The sequence below is a fragment of the Notolabrus celidotus genome, chromosome 14 (assembly GCF_009762535.1).
Source record: "Notolabrus celidotus isolate fNotCel1 chromosome 14, fNotCel1.pri, whole genome shotgun sequence".
Classification (NCBI taxonomy): Eukaryota; Metazoa; Chordata; class Actinopteri; order Labriformes; family Labridae; genus Notolabrus; species Notolabrus celidotus.
This window is the reverse complement of record NC_048285.1, coordinates 24,930,623-24,950,790: the sequence shown is the minus strand read 5'-3', so window position 1 is coordinate 24,950,790 and position 20,168 is coordinate 24,930,623. Positions and strand designations below refer to the sequence as shown.

General features: G+C 41.0%; 1 protein-coding gene across 1 annotated transcript in view; it reads right to left on the bottom strand.

Moving 5' to 3' along the window:
* robo1 (roundabout, axon guidance receptor, homolog 1 (Drosophila)) overlaps positions 1 to 20,168 on the bottom strand; it is a 371,682-nt gene that overhangs the window by 315,439 nt on the left and 36,075 nt on the right. Inside the window, 1 exon segment of the mRNA XM_034700847.1 lies at positions 7,659 to 7,762. Coding sequence (XP_034556738.1) covers positions 7,659 to 7,762 — 104 coding nt within the window.

Sequence of the window (20,168 nt, the reverse complement as noted above, 5' to 3'; positions counted from 1 at the left end):
CACCTGGCAAGGGTAGGAGGGGTACAGCATCATTTCAAGTCCAAAACTTGATTGAAAAAACACTGACAAGTGCATATTTACAGAGAGGAAAGTGGGTTTAACACTGACCCTGAGAGTGGGCCGCCTTTAATGCAGCATTTCGCTGGAGGCAAGGCTAAGGGGACCCCCATCCTCATTCAGATACAGGTTTTTCCCCTTTGTATTTGTGCTTTTATGTAAAAAAAAAAAAAACGACCTCTCTGTTCCTCTTTTTGTTCATTTGCATTCATACAGAGCTCAGGGGAACATAAATATTGAAGAAAAAATATTTTTTGGTGCCATTTTATGCCTGGGCTATCAGTATATAGTGTTTAGGGAAGGGTTGTCAATCAGTCAAATGTGCTCCCTAATCAAGGAGCAGACTATGGGGCTTGGAAAAGAGGACAATGCTGAAGTGCCAAACTGCAGATCCCCAAGTGTCCACTAGAGGCTGGCTCCAAAAGTGAGTCAGTCCCCATAAGGATCCATTTTAAATTCACAACAGTTCACAGCCTGGTACAAAACATGCTTTTTTATCTACAGTTTATTTTCTATTCATAACAACTGTTCAAGTTTTAATATCACCTTAAGTTATTCATAACATTGGGTGTGGTCATGAGTTACATGCAGATGCTGATAGCTGTCTGCTGAGTGCCTATCAGTCAATTCAGTCATTGAACTTCAAGTTGTTGTGAAAAGCTTTTATCTTGTGTCTTTGGTGACCCTGAAGCACTGTCTTCTATGTCTTCACTTATGCTCTCCTGCACATGCCAGACCAGCTGATTTCAATCCCTATATCACACTGTGAATCCTATCCAGGGATAAAAAGAAAGAAAAAAAAAAAGATAAGATTAAAAGACAGTTGCAGCAGCTTGCTGATGCTCATCTCATCTGGAACATATTGGTCAACCATTGCTCCCTCACTGGAGCGTTGGGAGTTGTGTTCAACAAGCTCTGTCAGCTTCTTTAGTTTGATAAATGAACAAGTTAGATCTGCTACCTTCACCAAAATAATATCATTCTTGGGAAATGAAATGGTAAATAAGATAATTAGCTAGGGAATTAATTACCCATGGCTGTTAATTGTTAAGCTTTGAGAACATGGTGTTTGTCAACCCTTTACCTCCCTCCAGTGCAAGCCTCTAGTCAACTATGGTCACTACTGGCTCCAGAAAACCAAAATAGAGGCAACATATGGGTGACCTCAACATGGCTACATATGTTATTTATACATTACCTGATCAAATTACATCTAACAAAGTTAGATGAAGTTATACCTGTGTATAATGTTACATGTTCTTGATCACTATGGTATCTTGGTGTTGAATCTTAAAGCATAAGTAGGAAAATGTATCCTACATCACTCACTCTCTCAGCGCACTTTGGTGAAGTTTCCTGTTAGTCCACAGAGCTGTCAAGCATGCAGAACTGAATGCGAGGCAGCTGACAAGTAATTAATATCAATTACTGGAGGAAAGTATGTGAATGTGACTTCACCAGGGAACTGTAGTTTCCACGTCTATGGGTTTTTAAAATCACGCAGCCATGCCAGCAAATGGAACCCATACATAATGGAGTCCATGCACTGTATTTCACACTCCACTAAAGGCGCTTAGAAGCAGGATTTAAGAGTCTCGAAGCCATGAGTCTCCCATCATGGCCGCCGCTGCTATAGCTCTCTTCATAATTGCACTTGTGGACTTTTCTCTCTCGCCGTGAATGCCGGCTTTGTGCAGAGCGTCTGATAAAGGCAACAAAAGAAGGGAAGCAGCCGAGTGAGCAGAGCATTATGTAATCAATACCACCGGTCAGTCGGAACAGAGCGAGGTGTTGATCTGTTGACTGAAGTACTGTTTACATAGATTTTCTTTTCTCACGCTGCAGATGTCAAAGGAAAACCTGAGTGAGGAGGAAAACAAGGAGCATCTTGCCAAAAAAATGAGGAGTATAGTCCAAAAGAAAACCCAGAGTTGATAGAATGCACCTCTGAAGGTGGTGGGGCAGCGATCCATGTCAGAGCAGAGCAAGGTCAAGGCCAAGCTCGCTTATCTCTGTAAATTAAAACTGTCGTCTCAAACAATGGACGGATGATTTCAATTAAACTGCGCAGGGCAAGATCTCAGGAGTCACTGAAGAACAAACACAGTAGCTTTATTGCTTTCACATCGCTCCCTGCTGTGTCTGAACCCTCTGATGTCCCTGTGGGGCCAGCTGATGCCCTCTGGGTGAACACCAACAACAAATCACTGCAGCATCCCAGTTCCCAGTTGTGCTTATCAAAAATATACACTGCAAGTATACACTGATCAGCCATAACGTTGCATTATCACCACCTGCAGAATATGGTGTAGTCCCCTCTTTCATTGGATTAAGGCTGAAAAAGCCCTGACCTGTCAAGACGTGGACTCTACTATACCTTTGAAGGTGTGCTGTGGTATCTGGCACCAAGACGTTAGCATTAGATCATTTTCGTCTTGTAATTTGCAAAATGAAACTTTAATGGATCAGACTTGGTTGTTATTATAAATTGGTATAGCTATTATAAAGTTCAGTGGTCATCATGTTATGGCTAATTTTGTATTCACAGTTACATTTCATGTTACTTTTAAACCATTGGTATCTATTTCATGTCCTTATCATCATGTGCAACAGTCGTGGATAGTCAGTCATGTTTGGAGCAGCAGTGGGAAAAGTGTCGGTAATGAAGGGCATGAAAGAAAATTGAGGATGACCCAAAAACAATGTTTAATTGAAATTTAATTAAGTTAAAGTAATGATAGTTTCTATTACAAACCCCTAACTATGAAGTCATTTAAAAATGTCAATTGAAACAGCTATTTCAGTCATTTCAGTGATGAGAGGGATCAAATCAAAGCATTGGAACAGATTTAACATTGCAGCATTGGAGTTGTCCATTTAGCATATATTAACTGTATTCACATTAACTTTTACTACATAGGGACAGCTTTGAACTTCCATCTTAGCCACACAGTGCTTGCATTTATTGCATGTTTTAGTTTTTAGTGCATACTTTTAAGATAAAATCCATCAAAATCATCAAATGAACTTGAAAGTGAAGAATCTAAGATCTATTTCAGAGTTTCAATCCAGTCAAATATTAGAGCTGAAGTCATTTAGAAACTATTGCACAGCGTTGATACTGTGTTTGTATTACATTCTTAATTTCTGTGATTAAAACTGACATTTTGTCCTGCTCTCTGAGAGAGATATCAGTATTGACACACACAGATACAGAAAATGTGTCAACAGTAGTTCCCTTTCATGTCGGCAGTAATGATGCGCTTTGCAAACATTTGGAGACGAAAATAGAAAGTGGATAGCAGAATCTAAATGTTGTCGTACACTGTGAGCACAAACGTGTGGGAATTTTATTCCAATTAGATGAATAACTTCAATTGGATGATGTCAGCTTTGGACTCAATGGTTGAAGCGCGGATGTGTTAAAGATGTAAGACATAATTCAGTGTGATTTCCATGAGAAATACCGTTTAGACAGCCTTATTTCACTGATGATGTGCACCGAGACTGCTCCCACACAGACCGGCTAGATGAGAGAAAATGGCTTCAAATGTTTGCTGTGCACACATGCATATCAATGTGTGAGCATGTCTGCAATTATTACTGGTGATCTGAGAGCTGAGAGGTGATGGTGTGATCTGAGGGATTGACCTTTGTGCAGAAAGTGGCAGCTGTCACTCCATCCAACCATCAGTTACAACTTGACCTTCACGAAATGTCTGATGTTTAACCACCAGACCACTGCAGCTCAGGTCCTTTATTCTAAAAATGTTGCTTCACTGCTCTTTGAACTGACTTTTTTTTAAAGCTTACTCTTAAAACTTGCTCCTGTTGTACCTCCAGCTTGCTAACCATCCTCTCCCAGACGTATTTCTTAGCCTTTAAATGACTGTAAAGGTGATTGGTTTGTTTTAATCACCATTAGGGTCCGGTGTGCTCAGAGACTGTAATGGATTGTTGGCTGGCCTAATTAAAGCGATTTCATGGCTGCCACACTTTGGGGGAATTTAATCTGAAATGCTCCACTGTGCTTATGCAAACACTCAAAATCAAAAGCACATCCCTTAAAATTAGCTTCATTCTCTGTTCTTTTTTTCCCTCTCCCCCCCTCCCTAAGTTTGAAAGCCTTGCCTTAGGTAAACTGATGTGCCACCCTCTAGTGGAGCTGAACGCTAGCATTTATTCTTCATAATCACATTTGGTTGAAAGCTAATTGGCAGAGGCAAGGAGGCAGAAATTGAGGGACAACAAAAGCTGCAACTAATGTAATTAGATCAATGCTGGCGAAATTAGTCAAAGCTATCAGAAACACATTTCAATGAGATGAAAAGAACATCATTTAAAAAGAGAAACAGTTATGTTTCAAGCTTTCTTTGTGGCCGGCTACTGACACTGAATTTAGGTCAAGATTAAAACATCTAAGGATAAAAGTCTCTATTTTTGGTACAAGTTATTGGTTCTTTTTTTCTCCCTCAGGCTCCAAAAATTATCATCAATCATATCAATATTTACATTTCTAGCCTGTAAATGAAATAACACAATACACATGCAGTTAACAGAATGAAATATAAATAGATAAAAAGTACAAATAACAGCTGGATTACAGGAAAAGACCCCCCTTAAGTGTCCCGCCCACATCTTCTGAGGAATAATATGCTATATGCCAAGTTGTGAAGCAGCTCCCATGAAGCATTGCACTTCAGGCTCCTTCCCCTCCCATCGCAATTACAGTCTAGCACATCAGTTAACCTGCATACATATTCATATCCCATCATGAGGCGGATCCATGACTGAGTGCAGCTCTGCACACTCTGCAGCACATAAGACTTGGTTCCTTTACCTCCAGGCCTCACAACCTGCAAACACCACCCTGACTGAAGCTGACTCCTGTACCCCTGCCTTGTGACGGGTGTCACCTTTGTCTCCCTCCGACACCGTTAAGGTCCTTTGTAATGAAACTGGACTGCTTGCTCTGCTCAGCAAGCCCTTTGATATTGTCCACAGGAGCCTTATACAATAGCTTGATGTTAATTGTGGCTAATAAATCCACCCCCCCCTCCCCCCTCTCTCCCCTCCTCCTCCTCCTCTTCTTCCCCCCGTCAGACATCTCACACCCTGGGCCTGATCGGTGGCTGGAACACCTTGGATGGCTGCCAAGGAACAGAAAGAGACGCGGCGGTGTAATGAAAAAGCACCGGGGCAGACGCACACACACATACATTCACACACTCATGTTAATTATTTGTTTAATAAATATGCAATAACTGCAGCTCCTGGGGCAATAACAGGCCCATCTCTGTGCTGCGTGTCAGACTGGCTGAGAGGGGTTTCAGTGATTCTTTCCCTGAAACTTCTGCAGTAGTTATTTATATTCTCCTCTGACTGGATGCTTGAATTTGTAACAGGCTCTGGTCTCTTTCTATGCACTGTTTTGTTGTCTAGTCTAATCCAGATTATGCATGTCCACACATGGCACTGGGGACTACATGCACACCCTCTCTTGTGTCTGTCTGCTTCACAAAAAGCTCAGTTTTTATCGCACTAGTCTTAAATCACCTGACTCTACAAAGATCATTAAGAAGTCTGTGCTCCAGATCTTGTATATCAGCTCTAATCTAGTGCGTCACGGCTTCTAAACTTGAATGTTATCTTTGGTGGTGGATGACTCTGCAAATTACAAACCAATATAAGGAAATGAATGGCTAAAGGAGTGTGCAGAAGTTCATTTTTACTGTGTTCTCTCAGCATACTGTAGCTACAGTTTAAATGAAGAACATTGCAAAAGTAGTATAGAGCTTTGGCTGAAATTTAAAAAGTCAAATGATTTAATTAGGAAGAATGAGTTGATTTAAATAAGGCAGATGGCCTTTATGCAGAATCCTGAAACTCCTCTCCTCAGCGTCTGACTGTGTGCTGTTAATTAAGTGCTCATCTAAATTCCATCTGACAGCAGCTCTACCAACCACTGAACAGTCAGAGATGGATCCATGTCTGAAACAAAGTCCTCTCTGTTCTGTTGCAGTGATTTGTGGGTTAGCCCAAATGGAAATGGGCGTTTCAAATTATCTCCTACTTGCTCTTCAGACTTCTGGCAGAGAGTCCAGAAAGTTAGGATGATTCAGAGATCTGTTCATTAGTGCAACGACATCCTGACTTACAGTTTAGTTAGAAATACTAAAGCAAATTCTTATTTCATTTTGCACTGCAGTTAAATGTTGGCAAGCCCTCTGTAATGGTTTCATTGTCTTGTAATTGTTAACAGGGTGCTGTAAAAATGTTCAAAGTATGTTTTTCCTTTTTCTTTCAGAAGTGTCTGGTATGAAAGCCCATTTTCACAGTAAGGAAAATAAATACATAAATAACAGACTCATTCTTGCAAATAAAAACCTCAAATGCTAAATTCTTATTATGGAATAAAAAGTCATAATTGATAAGATTTTTTAAAAAAAGTCAGATTATAAATAGTGAGTTAAAATTACAGCAAATAGTAGTTAGGAGGGAAAAAGTTATAGCTTCGAGATGGTAACTCATTATTTCAAGATAAATAGTTATGGGAGATTAAATCATAATGAGACAGTATTATCTCAGAATTTTGAATTTTATCTTATAGTTTCCACTTTCATGGCTCATATTTATGACTGTCTCATCATTTTGACTTCTTGTTACAAAATGTTGAATTTTTACTGGTGGAAACAGGTTTATATTGCTTACCTAAAAGTTATATTGCAAAAACAGTGTCAGGCATTCAATGTTATCCAGTCAAACTATTGAAGCAAAGATATGTGCTGAGCGTATCAGCACTGGGACACTGCTGCAGGGAAAGTTTTTTTTCAAAGTGCACTAAAAGTTGATCAAACTTTATGCAGCATGACAAGAATTTTAGGATGGAGTCGTATAGATTTATTACCTCTTTTGTCTTTTCCATCTTATCATAACTTGTCCAGCTGTGTGCTATTTATCATCAAGTCTGGCAATTAACTATGTCTCTTGGTTTACATTTGAATATAATGTACTGCTGTTCTAATGACTTTTTGGTGACAATGTTTTTGTGCTGCATTAACAAACACTACATTAATGGACCATGCTGGATTTGACAGTGGAGTCCCAGGTTTGTGTCCACTCTCAGGCTGGGACAACAGAATCACTTTGATGAAAAGTAGGGAGGTTTTGGCTTCTTTTAGTTTAATAACCTACCGAGAAGCACTGTCCTAAAGAAATGCCAACTATTTCATGAGGCTGTCACCTGATGCGAACAGCATAATGCACTGGTTCCAAAACTTTTTTTGCAGGGATGAAAATATTTGTAGTGCCTACTACCCCTCACTGTACACACTGACACATAAATATCCATCCATCTGCACTAGAACACTATCAGACACCCTTTGCAAACAATTTCCTGTATATTTAATTTAAAACATTCTCTGCAAAACTTGCAGAGCAACAACCTCAGGGTGTGACAAACAAACCCAAGCTGCTTTTACAAAGGAAGCAATTAAAAGTAACACTGCAACAAGCAAATTCAATTATGTTGTTTGGGTGGCCAACAGTTGGTGGAGGTGAAGCCAAGGGTTTGTTTTTGTGATTTTCATTGTCAGCCTTACCTTAACTTTGTCCTTACACAGAGTTGGCCATGTTTTTCCAGCACTGCAGGACTGTGTGCATTGTTTTTATCAGGCCTTGCCATGCTCCCATCATAACTCCGCCCCTGCAAAGGATAGAAGAAACACAGGATGCAAGAATGCAAATACAGGAGTGAATTTAATTAACATGCTGTCAGTAAACCCTTGATATGAACATGTGTGTGACTTTTCAGATATGTCAATCAACCACATATATCAGTTGTGTTAAGATAAAACATAACATGGTCATGTGATTATATCTTTATTATAGTTCTTAAACCTACAAGATGTTAAAATACAGTAACGGCCAAATTCCACCAGATCTGTGTACGGTCCGTCTCTGATCCGTCACGGCACCAGATCTGATAGATTTGTATTCTAGTCAATCTGTTAGCTCCCACTGGATCCACTCCGTTGCATTCCAGCTGTGTCTCTGATCTGGCAGGTCAGAACGAAACGGAGAAGCAAGACTTCAATTTTTCCAGGATGCTGGAGCACGACGCATCAATCACCACAGAGCAGATAGAGTGGGACAGGACGTCAGGCACCAGAACAAATTTAAAAGATCCGATTAATTTTCAGAATAAAACACTCTGTGTTATCGTTAGATCGTTTTTAACTTAACTATGACAACAAAATGTCATTTTGGGCTGAGGCAGGCCTGGAGTCAACAGGTCAGAGGTTTTCAGAGGCTGATAAAGACAAAATGGATGGGGAGAGAAGCAGGATAAGCCAGGGAAACCTCAGTCACATGACTCCAGCTGTCCGGTGGTCCTGAACCGTGCTGCGTTCCAAAAACGCAACCAGTGGGTGATGACGGACGAGAGAGCACGGAGCTGGACCACAGCGGATCAGAGACAGACTGGACACAGATCTGGTGGAAGTCCCATTTAAGGCGTATATGAACTTGCTTTTATGGTGACAGGTCTGGGGTAACAGAGAATGTGTCCACTCAGGATTTTGTGCTCAAGTGAAACAATCAAACGTGCTCTTCGTAACGGAACACAGATATAACTGATGGTGACTTCTCCAGTGCTGCTAACTCCTTAGAGAAACCTTTTTTTTTTTTGCACAAGCGTGAGCTAAAATGGTTTGAGCTGCTCTACAAATGATACATTGTAAAGTGTATTCTTCTGAACAATAAAGAAGACTCAGTTCCTACAAAGAGAGCTAACTTAAAGGTGGCGGAGGCTCAGAAGTTCATGAGCCGCAGTCAACGGTGAAGCCTTTCAAATGTCAATATGCTGTTTGAATTCAGTCTCCGTATCCACAGGTCACATACTAATACACTGCGGCACAGTCCCGAGCTTGTTTGAGATACACTCGGTATAGACTCGTCCAGATAACTCCTCCTTTCAGAATCCCTGAATCGTATTCGCGCTCACAGTCCTCCTCCGTCAGATGGACGCCCTGTGGCTTTGTGTTTTCTGCTGTCAGATGTTGCCTCAGGTTACTGTTTGCCCTTCAGCTTAGAAGATCCCACACCGCAGACCTTCATGCAGCTCTTTGTCACAGCACGATCGATGAGAATGTTTGGGATCGCTAACATATTCTACTTCTTTTTCGTTGGCAGTCCACCCCTCTCCAATAATTCTCTGCTTTTTTTGTGAAGCTCAAACAACCCAAGACTGAGTGCCTGGAGCACTAACTCATCTGGAGTCAGGCCAGAGAGAGAGAGAGAGAGAGAGAGAGAGAGAGAGAGAGAGAGAACAGTAGGAGGAGGCAGAAAGGGAAAGAGATGAAGACAGAGGGAGAGAGTGAAGTAAAGAGAAAGAAGAGAGTTACGGTCCATTCTCCTTTAGGAAGAGCGATTGGGGCTGAACACGCAGGCTTTAGTCTTAGTCTGGCCTAGTTCTGCAGTCCCTCCTGGTGCAGAGGGACAGAATGGAGAAGAAAAAAGGACAAAGACATAAAGATGGAGAGACAAAAGGAAGAAATAGCTTCATTAACTGAGTTGTTTCAGTGTAACTTGCTGGAATTACATACAGTATCTCACAAAAGTGAGTACACCCCTTGCATTTCTGCAAATATTTAGTTATATCTTTTCATGGGACAACACTGAAGAAATGACACTTTGATACAATGTAAAGTAGTCAGTGTACAGCTTGTTTAACAGTGTAAATGTACTGTTTGCTCAAAATAACTCAACACACAGCAATTAATGTCTAAACCACCGGCAACAAAAGTGAGTACACCCCTAAGTGAAAATTTCTAAATTGGGCCCAAAGTGCCAATATTTTGTGTGGCCACCATTATTTTCCAGCACTGCCTTAACCCTCTTGGGCATGGAGTTCACCAGAGCTTCACAGGTTGCCACTGGAATCGTCTTCCACTCCTCCATGACGACATCACGGAGCTGATGGATGTAAGAGACCTTGCGCTCCTCCACCTTCCATTTGAGGATGCCCAACAGATGCTCAATGGGGTTTAGGTCTGGAGACATGCTTGGCCACTCCATCACCTTTACCCTCAGCTTCTTTAGCAAGACAGTGGCCATCTTGGAAGTGTGTTTGGGGTCGTTATCATGTTGGAGTACTGCCCTGTGGCCCAGTTTCTGAAGAGAGGGGATCATTCTCTGCTTCAGTATGTCACAGTCCATGTTGGCATTCATGGTTCCCTTAATGAACTGTAGCTCCCCAGTGCCAGAAGCACCCATGCAGACCCAGACCATGACACTCCCTCCACCATGCTTGACTGTAGGCAAGAGACACTGGTCTTTATACTCCTCACCTGGTTGCCGCCACCCATGCTTGACACCATTTGAACCAAATAAGTTTATCTTGGTCTCATCAGACCACAAGACATGGTTCCAGTAATCCATGTCCTTAGTCAGCTTGTCTTTAGCAAATTGTTTGCTGACTTTCTTGTGCATCATCTTTAGAAGAAATGTGAGGGGTGTACTCACTTTTGTGAGATACTGTAGTTTGGATTGTATGGACATCCCTGAGCACATCATTTCGTTCACTTTTTAGTCTGCTTTAAACGCTCCTTACATCGAAATGTTAAAAGACAACAGTGTGACTTTGCATCTTTTGTTTAAGGACAGTCCTTCCTGCCTCAAAGTTTTCCCAACCAACCATTTAGGATGAACTGGACAACAACTGAGGAGTTAGAGGCCATTTTTACGAATATCATATGGACCTTACTGAAGTTTTTTAGGCCAAAAGCAGCTGAAATCCTGCTGCCAGGCCACAGCATTGCATATATCATCTAACCAAATGATAGGGAACCATAACAACACATTTATAGAGGTTTTAAAATGAGATGTAATTATATACAGTGGACAATTAATAGTCCAAAATTAGAACAAAATCTACATTTCCCCCCCCCAAAAAAAAAGAGCAAGCAGGTTTGGCATGCTTGTCCATTTTTCCTGCTTTTATCACACCAACTTTAAGGACAAAATAATGACATGCTGCCTACATGGAGCCATTGTACAGAGATAATCAGTGTTATTTACTCCTCCTTGCAGTGGTCACTGCTGCTTTTTTAAAGAATCAGTGGGTTACGTGAAAATTGATGGTAGACAGACAGTGCCTGTTAAATTCATAACTGACTGTCTGTGACTCTGAGTTATTATTACTTTAAGTTAACCTGCTGTATAAGTTGAAACAAAGTTAAAACTGAGATTTCTGGGACATCTTTTGATTTTATTACCTGATGATATTATGAAAGTCACCTGAAAAGTCCCTTTACTACATTCATTAAATCTGTTTTCATAACTAACACTTAACTAAAGGATGTTTTAATCTTATAGGTACATTTTGTATGATATCTAAACTGTTGTTTGTGGAGACCACATTGTTTCCTCTGATCCAACATGAGTCGATGTTACATAAAAACAGGACGTACAGATGTCAAAGGTAAAGGAAAAATACCAGCGGTGGTATTAGAGCAGGTTACAGACAACCAGGGAGAGGAAGACAAGAAAGAGGAATGATTGCGAGACCCCTTCCTATATTTTCTTCTCTCACGCTGTGACAAAAAGCTACTCGGGGGTCAGCATGTTGCACCTTCTAAGGAAAAGGGCAAACAGAAACTCAAAGCAACCTTGGAGAGTGTTCGAAAGAAGAGAACACAGAACCATGGGAGGTCTCTTTGAAGCTGGGAGAAAGTCAGGACAAACAAGAGTCTGCAGAGAAAATAATTGATACCGCTTATTTTGGATCAGGTTTTGATGAAGTGATAAATATATAATAAATAATAAATCGACGCGTCTCAAAGAAGCTTCAAATAATGAGGGATATTTTAGCATTTAAGTAGGAACAGGATTGAGTCAGATTAAAGACACAGTGAGATGAACTAGAAAAAACCTCCAGACTTTAGAGCCACTCACTATTAGTGTTATTAGTTAAGAAAGACACATAATCAATAGGCATGCAAGTGAGTTTATACTTATACCGGGAGACGAACTGTGCCCTTATTCTACATTTCACCTTCAGTTAATACAGCCACTAACGCTAAAGTGATTCATTAATTAGCTGTAGCCTACAGTATGCATGCACTGTCATTAGCTTATGCTATTTTTAACTGGTTGAAACTAACTGCCTTTAATGTTATATAATAGCTCTGTTGCCCTCATTACTGCTGTGATGTAACTCCTCCACAGAGAGACATGCTCACTGTGTGGCTCACAGGCTTTTTTGTCACACTGTTATTAGCATGGCTACTTAGTTAACCATGCTGGGTATGTGTAAACAAAACTTGTCACTCACTGGTGTACGTACATGTCACTCATTTCGTCCCATACTTCTACGGCAAGGGCCTTCCTCTTTCTAATTCTCTCCCTCTCTGCTCCACCTTTCTTTTTCTGCCCCCGTTTCACCTTGTGATCATGCTGCCTTCAGTCAATTGAGAAGCAGCGAGTCGACAGTTGCAATGTGGATCTTGGGTGATGCTGTGGCGTCATATTTTGCAGATGAGCACAAAAAACAACTTTAACTTGGAGTCGCACTCACAATATGATGATGCGTACGTTCATTCAGAGAAGTCTACTCACTCATTTTTGCTGTTCACACTCGCTGCTCAGGGCGGGCAAAATAAACCCTCAGGTCACCAGGATATGGCCCGGTACTCTCAGTGTACAATCTGTGCCTGTAAGTATAGCTCTATGAATTATCATGGATATATCCTCATTGAGTCTGTGAAGTTTTTTTAACAAGTGAGTCATGTGATAGGCTTAACAAGACCCAAACATTTAATGTTAAGATACTGAAATGGGAAGTACAGCTTTGGATCTTGGCAAATTCAAGGTAGTGAATGTCTCGACATATGAGCCTCTGCACTGATTCATGATGTAAGGTTGTAAAATATCTCCACAAAGACGAAGTTATAAGAGCAAAAATCTGTCATAAAGTTAAGGAAGGGACTTTAAACCTTTACATACAATGGTTTTCAAAGTAAACTCTTCACAGCATCTCCTTATTCTTTCTTTTCTTGGTTATAAAAGCGTCAAATAAAGTACGAGGCCTGAACTGAAAACAACACATTAGGTGAGTAGTTAGGGTTTAAGGCATCAGGCCCCATTCACTGATAAGCCGTAACAACATGACCTATGCAAGGAGGAGTAAATAACACTGATTATCTCTGTACAATGTCTCCATGTAGGCAGCATGTCATTATTTTGTCCTTAAAGTAAGAAGCAGGAAAAATGGACAAGCATAAAGACGTGAGAGACTATGACAGGAGCCAAATGTGATGGTTAGATGACTGGGTCAGAGCAGCTCCAAATCCGCAGCTCTTGTGGGGTGTTCCTTGTCTTCAGGGGTCAGTACCTACCCAAAGTGGTTCAACAAAGGGAAACTGATGACCCAGACAAGGCCACGAGTGGCTAAGTCTCACTGATGCGCAAGGAGAGCTAAGGCTGACCTATGCAGTCCGATCCATCAGGAGAGCTGCAGGAGCTCAGACTGCTATAAAAGTTAATGCTGGTTCTGATAGGAAGGTGTCAGAACACACAGTGCATCAGAGTTTGTTGTGCATGGCGCCACACAGCCGTAAATCTATCAGGCTGCAGATGCTGACCAATGGGAGACTGTGGCCTGGAGGAACATTATGGTGTTGACTTGGTCTGATCCACTTGGACAAGCAAGTCTGATCCAAGGAGGCCCCACTTTACAACTTGTAAGACTTGAAGGATCTTCTGCTGATTTGGGACAAATACCACAGTACAGAAATATGGTCAGATCAGGGCTGTTTTTGCTGCTCAGTGTATGTAGTGTTGATATGAAGTATTATAAGCATGACACTCAACAATATACAGTATATTCTCTTACTTTAAAAAAAGTGTTAGACTGAGTCTTCCCACTCTCTTTCAAAGTTAATAGACACTGAAAGGACTGAGCACTGAGTATGAAACTCTGAGGTCATTGTCATTCAGAGCCTTCAGGTCCTGCAGTTTTAGGACTCCCACCTGGGACTCCGGTTCCAGAGAAACTTTTTCTGTTTGATCTCAGCTAAAAAGAAACAGACATTAAACTTAACAGAGAGAGAGAGTGAAAGACAGCTGTTCAAAATCTCTGCCTTTGTTCTCTAACTGAGGTTCTGTCTGAGGCACCAAACCTCTGCTCTGAAGCTGTTCTTAAGACTTTCTTCTGAATGTTATATGAAACGCTAACTCTGTGTAAAGCTTAGAACTCAGTGTTGAAACTTTATTTGTACTAAAGATATAACTATATTAGTCATACATTTGTTTAGTTATTCTAAATATTTTTATCTTGTGTATTTAAGTTATATTTATTTATCATGTCTTTGGTTTATTTCTTTAATTTATGCGACCATCTGGACATCATTGGAAATCAATTTAACATGGACAGGACAAACGCAATGTATCGTCTTTGCGTTTAGCATGGAATCGTTTTAATTAAGCAGGAGCAATTATTTCATTCATTTGATTGGCAGCCTCTCATTAAAGGGCACTTAGATCTGCCTCTGCAGATGAAATGGTTCGTCCTTTTCTTTTTTTCTCTCAACCTCTCTGCACACAGCGTCTCTTTCTCATTCCAGTAAGTGATCCCAGCGTGCACTCATTCACTGAGTCACTCTCACTGACAAACTGCATCCCGACCTCTTACCTCTGCATGCGGTTGTGCTTCTGGACATGCAGCCCCTTCAACACAGCCTTCAAATTCAAATCTTTTAGCACAAATAGACTTTTAAACATTTTCTTGGACACATATTCTTAGATGTGTTCAAGGGTAAACGCAGTTTTCTTTTCCTTTGCTCTACTGTTGCGTTTTGCAGACTTGTGGCGTCAGCTAATCCTGCTCACTGCTCCAGACGCTGTCAGCACAAGAATGAAGCGTGAGGCATTTCTGTCTCCTCCAAAAGCTGGATTACTGTAACAAGAAGATTAGTCTTCTAACAACTGCAACAAGCAGGAAAAAACAAAGCTATCACAATGCTGCTCATCGTGCTGTGATTAATTTTATTCTCTGATCCACTTGTATTAATGCAATCCTCTGCTTTACAAGCTGAAATAACAAAGAATCCATGTCGGGGAAATGATTCTTCACAGAGAACAGTTTCCATCTAACTGTACTGTCTGCTCCGAATGATGATTGGGTAATAAACAAGCACTGAGCTTTTCTGTAATACCACTGTAGCATGTTTCTTCGGGGTGGCTCTGTAATGACATGACACAGGATGGAGGACACGGAGGTAGCTTGTCTGCCTAACACACCGCTGACTGAGGGCCTCTGAGGCTGTGAGAGTGATCGCTGCTGCGTTCCTCCTCCAGCCACTCATAAATCAAATAATTACACTGTGCTTCTTGAGGGAAGAGGAAAGTTTTCCCATTAAGCTGCACTCATTAACCCTTTTCCAAAGTCTGCAAATGACTAACTTGAGGGGGCTGTGCAGTCATTTCCTTATCGTACAGTACATATTTCACCAAAAGCTTGGTTAACATGCAGAACACGGGATAGTTTTCTCTGGGAGCAGTAAGTGATCATTTTCTTATCAATATTTGATGGTATACATCAATTAACCTTGAACTGTCTGCGAGCGGCAGACAAACGCTCCCCGGTGACGCTGTCAAGAGGAAGCTCTGTCACACTGAGCTGCTGTGATTGACAGCGTTTTCAGGAGCTGCTTTTAAAAGGGCGGGATCCCGATCTTCTGCTGCTCAAAAGCCAAACATCGCTCATTTCAGAGACGTCTGCAGTCTGTAATCTAGTTAGTAGAGGGTTTTACTAAAGCCCTCACGTTTAAGGGTCTGCGGGTGTATAATTGCCCTGTGATAGGTTGGCGACCTGTCCAGGGTGTACCCCACCTTCCGCCCGAAGCCAGCTGGGATAGGCTCCAGCCTCCCGTGACCCCTAATGGGATAAGCGGTCAAGATAATGAATGGATGGATGGACGGGTGTATAATAAGGATCAGGTGCTGGGTTTGTCTGGCATTTGTTGCGAGATTTTATTCAAATGTCTTAATTAAATATGAACATTCATTTTTTATAATTCAAAATAATTTAAAACATTACAAATAGCTAGATTTAAAATGTGTGAAGGATGGATGTATATTCAATATTTGGGAAACAGTGTGTGTGGTTCTGTTTTTTGTTTACTTGTCATTTCTTATATGTTTGTTTAATGGTGTCTTTGTTTGTTACCCTCTGTCTTTGTCAACATACTATTTCTATGTTACACATGGGAGTGTATGTTCATGTAAGATGGAGTCTTTTTATTTCTTGTCTGAAAATCAATAAAAACTGTTGAACATAACAAAAAACATTGCAAATACATAAAATGATACTCTCAGTTTGAGTAGTTTCCACAAAAGGTAGCCTAAAGAAACAAAATGCTCCATTGAAAAAAAATTTGATTTTGTGTATATCATGCAACGTGCTGAATTTATCCAACACACGTTTCAGTGCATTAGTTTAAACACTGTCTGCTAAACCTTGTGTCACGAATGCAATACAGTGAGGTGAAATCATTCCACCACCAAGTCAGCATTACAGGTAGCAGCAAGAGAGGCGTAATGGCTCCATGTTTAACATCAGAGCTGGCCAAATAGAATGGCTGTGTGTGTGGGTTTGGGTATGTATGTACATGACATAGAGTACATTAGTTTAACTTAGCTTTTCTTTGGGAGCTCCGTTCCCCTTGTTTTCATAAGGGACAAACTACAGACAGAAGTCTTATCCTATTAAAACATGTGGAACCAGCAATTCAATATGAGGAAAAATGCTAAAGTAAGTGTTTTTTGGATTAATTCAATTTTTTTGTATCACTATCACTCAAAGTAAAAGCCTTACTTTTTAGAATAGCCGTATAGTATTAAGTATTAAGCTGATTTCTTGCTGTAAAATCCTGAAGACAGCAGAGTTAAGGCTTGAATCTTTCATCCTCCTCATTTGAAAGACGTTCCTGAGGAAAGCCAGAGGGTGAGGAGACACGTGAAGTGGTCGCTTGTAGGTCTGACTCCTCCATTTCAAAGATAAATATCACGCTGGGATAAAGCCCCCGTCTCGGCCCTGCCATCACAGGCCTGTCAGAAATGACAGAAGGAATACTTTGGTCCTGTTTGACATGAGACGAGGAGAGGACAGGCGAGCGTCTCTGATCACATCTCAACGCTGATTACTGGGGAGAGCAGAGGGATAAGAGCAAAGCCAAGGGTCCCATTGATCACACAGGTGCATTATGGGATGGTAAGAGCGAGGATGGACAGTAAAGTGCCTTTATCTGCTGTTACATACAAGCAGCACAGTCTTGTGTATCACAAACGCTGCCTGAGGGCTGCACCTCAGGAAGCTACACTCGCTGTATTACCTGAAGTCTCACAAAAGATTAAAGTCACCCGCTTTAATCCGGGTTGACTTTGACACCTGCTTTAATTTCTTGAACTCAACACTTGTTTGTCATGTGTTAGTAACTAGATCATTGTTTGTTTTTTAATTCTGGGGAAAAAATAGAGTTGATTTAATTTAGCTTTTCTATACTATTACATTTAAAGAATATTCATTTTCTAACTTAGATTAATTCTTCTCCCTTAAAAAAATCAAAGCCAACCAGCATTAACTTGAAGTATGAGCTGTAAGGGTAACATTCTGGGAAGCATAATCTTCAGGGTTTTTTGGATGGAAGTCAGTTTTGAGATTACATAAGAGGACTGACGCCTCTTTCATGTTTGTAAGGTAAATATGTGCCTGTGGCAGATTAGCTTCAGTTAGCTTAGCTCAGCAGGACTAATCCAAGGAAGAAACAATGACTGTCAGCACTGAAAGAATTACAAGTATTGCAGCACAGACACTTTTATAACTGGGTTTTATTTGTGTTTTAGCCTTTTTCTCCAACAAAGTTTCCATTTCTAGACGTAAGCTACTAAATTCACCCTTTCATGTTTTAGCTGGCTACAACCCTCAAACCATCTCGTGTCATATGTGACATGTAGCTGTTGAATACCTAGAGCTCATTGGAAATTGTGCTTGTTAATGCAGATGAAAGACATAAAAGTACCTCACAGACTTAAACAACAGGGCCATCATACGCATCGCAACCACAATAGAACAGGACATCACACATCCACTAAACACCCACCTCATCCCACTCCCCTCAGGATGCAGGTACAGAGCACTGAGGTGCAGAAGGGCTCGCCTAGGCAAGAGCCTGATCCCTGCTGTTATAGCGAGCCTGAACAAAAGGCCTCGCTGAATTACACAACTCTGTCTGAGTGCTGATGTCTTGGTGGAAAGTTTGTTGAGCCTACAGTGTATGTTCTATGTTTGTCTATGTCTGTGGAAATGCAGAAAAGTGCTGTGGAAAAGAATTTCCCCAAGGGGACAATAAAGTCTAAAGTCTAAGTCTAAAAGAACATTATTTGTAATGAAATGTATGATGTAATGGGATGATTTTTAATGAGTTTTCATTTGGTTTCTTGGGTATTGGGTTTGTGCTGTATAATGGTTGAGGTTTTGCCATGGTTTGCCATCATGTACACACCTATCATCCACAGATGCATTTTGTGTTAACAGCTATTTTAACAATCTAATAAACTAGTTAATGTCTGCTAACTGCCTGAACATTACAATATTGATCTACCTGACATCGTCTTTTTGAGTACTAGCATAAACAAGTTCACAATGATCTTAAGCACTGCTTTGTGCTGCCCATCAAAGCTGCCAACATGGATACAAATGTCAAACCTTTCTAAGATGTGTGAGCTATATCCCAGTTCAGTGGTTGCATCCTTCAAAAGGGCAGCATTGAAGGCTGTCCCATTTTATAGGCTAACAAATGCGTCCTGCTTTTAGCCAGGCCATGACGGACTCATCAGGTGCATCATTCATTGCCCAAAATATCCCCAGAATCATTGTGCGCCAATGCGAATGAGATAGTGGGCTCCCAAGTGTCCATCAACTCTTTTAAATTCAAGTATTTGGTTTCAGCTCAATAGAGCAGCTATCAATGCAAATGTTCGGCAACAGGAAAGGGGCCCTGAAACATGAAATTATCTTTAGGTTAAGGTACAAGATGTTTGTTATGATTGCTAGTTCCAGCACAGCTTTTGAGGTGGCAAGCCTGAAAACGCAGCACTTAGTACTAGGGGTGTAAGATAAGATAAGATATTCCTTTATTCGTCCCACAACGGGGAAAATCATGGAGCAAACAGCAGCAAACAAAAAGGTGTACAGTACAAGAATTTCAACAAGAATATATATAGAAAAGAAATGTTCATCAAAGACGACAGTTTGGCCATAATTCTCCTGTCAGCCACCACATCCACAGGGTCCAGGACTGAGCTGGCCTTCTTCACCAGTTAGTTCATTCTTGCTCTCCTGTGTCCTGTCCGCCCACAGCAGGTGAAATCCTTCCAATGTGGCGTTCGTGTCCGGTGTTAGCTCTGTTAGCATGATGCTACTCTGGTGCTGGGTTAGCTCGTCCACCTTAGAGAAGTAGATAGATCTCACATTCCCCATAACGGTGGGTGGAAGGACAGGTCGATGTTGTCTTTTCTTAGCTTGCACCTCAATACCAGCACGTCATCCTTGCCTCCTTCTCCTCAGTAGTAGTGTAAGGATAGGAACAGCTGGTGACATAAACTGTAGCATCCTCCAAAGACCAGAACCTATCATTTCAGTCCAGCCTTAGCAGTCTGCACAGACTACCAAGGCTAGGTTTCTTCAAAAACTGCTACTGCTGAATTGGGACACATGCTGCAGACTCTTGTTTTCTAATGCACACATCTGGCTGTTGTTTTCTGTCACAGTTACTCATTCTGTATTTTCTTAAAATGATACTCAAGATAAAAAACTACCTGCTCGATCTTAAAGTAAGGTCCTGTAGTATACTGAGGGTAAGCAACGACTCCCTACTGCTTTTGGTGATCTTTAAAACCGCAACCAAAAGACAAACGCCCAAACATCTTGATTAATATGATCACAACACTTCTGTTGTTGTAGATTCAGTGAGTCAGCAAAGACCGAGAGAGGAGAACGGCACATTCTTGGCCAGAACAAATGAACAGACGTATGAAACTAAGTGAAGTGA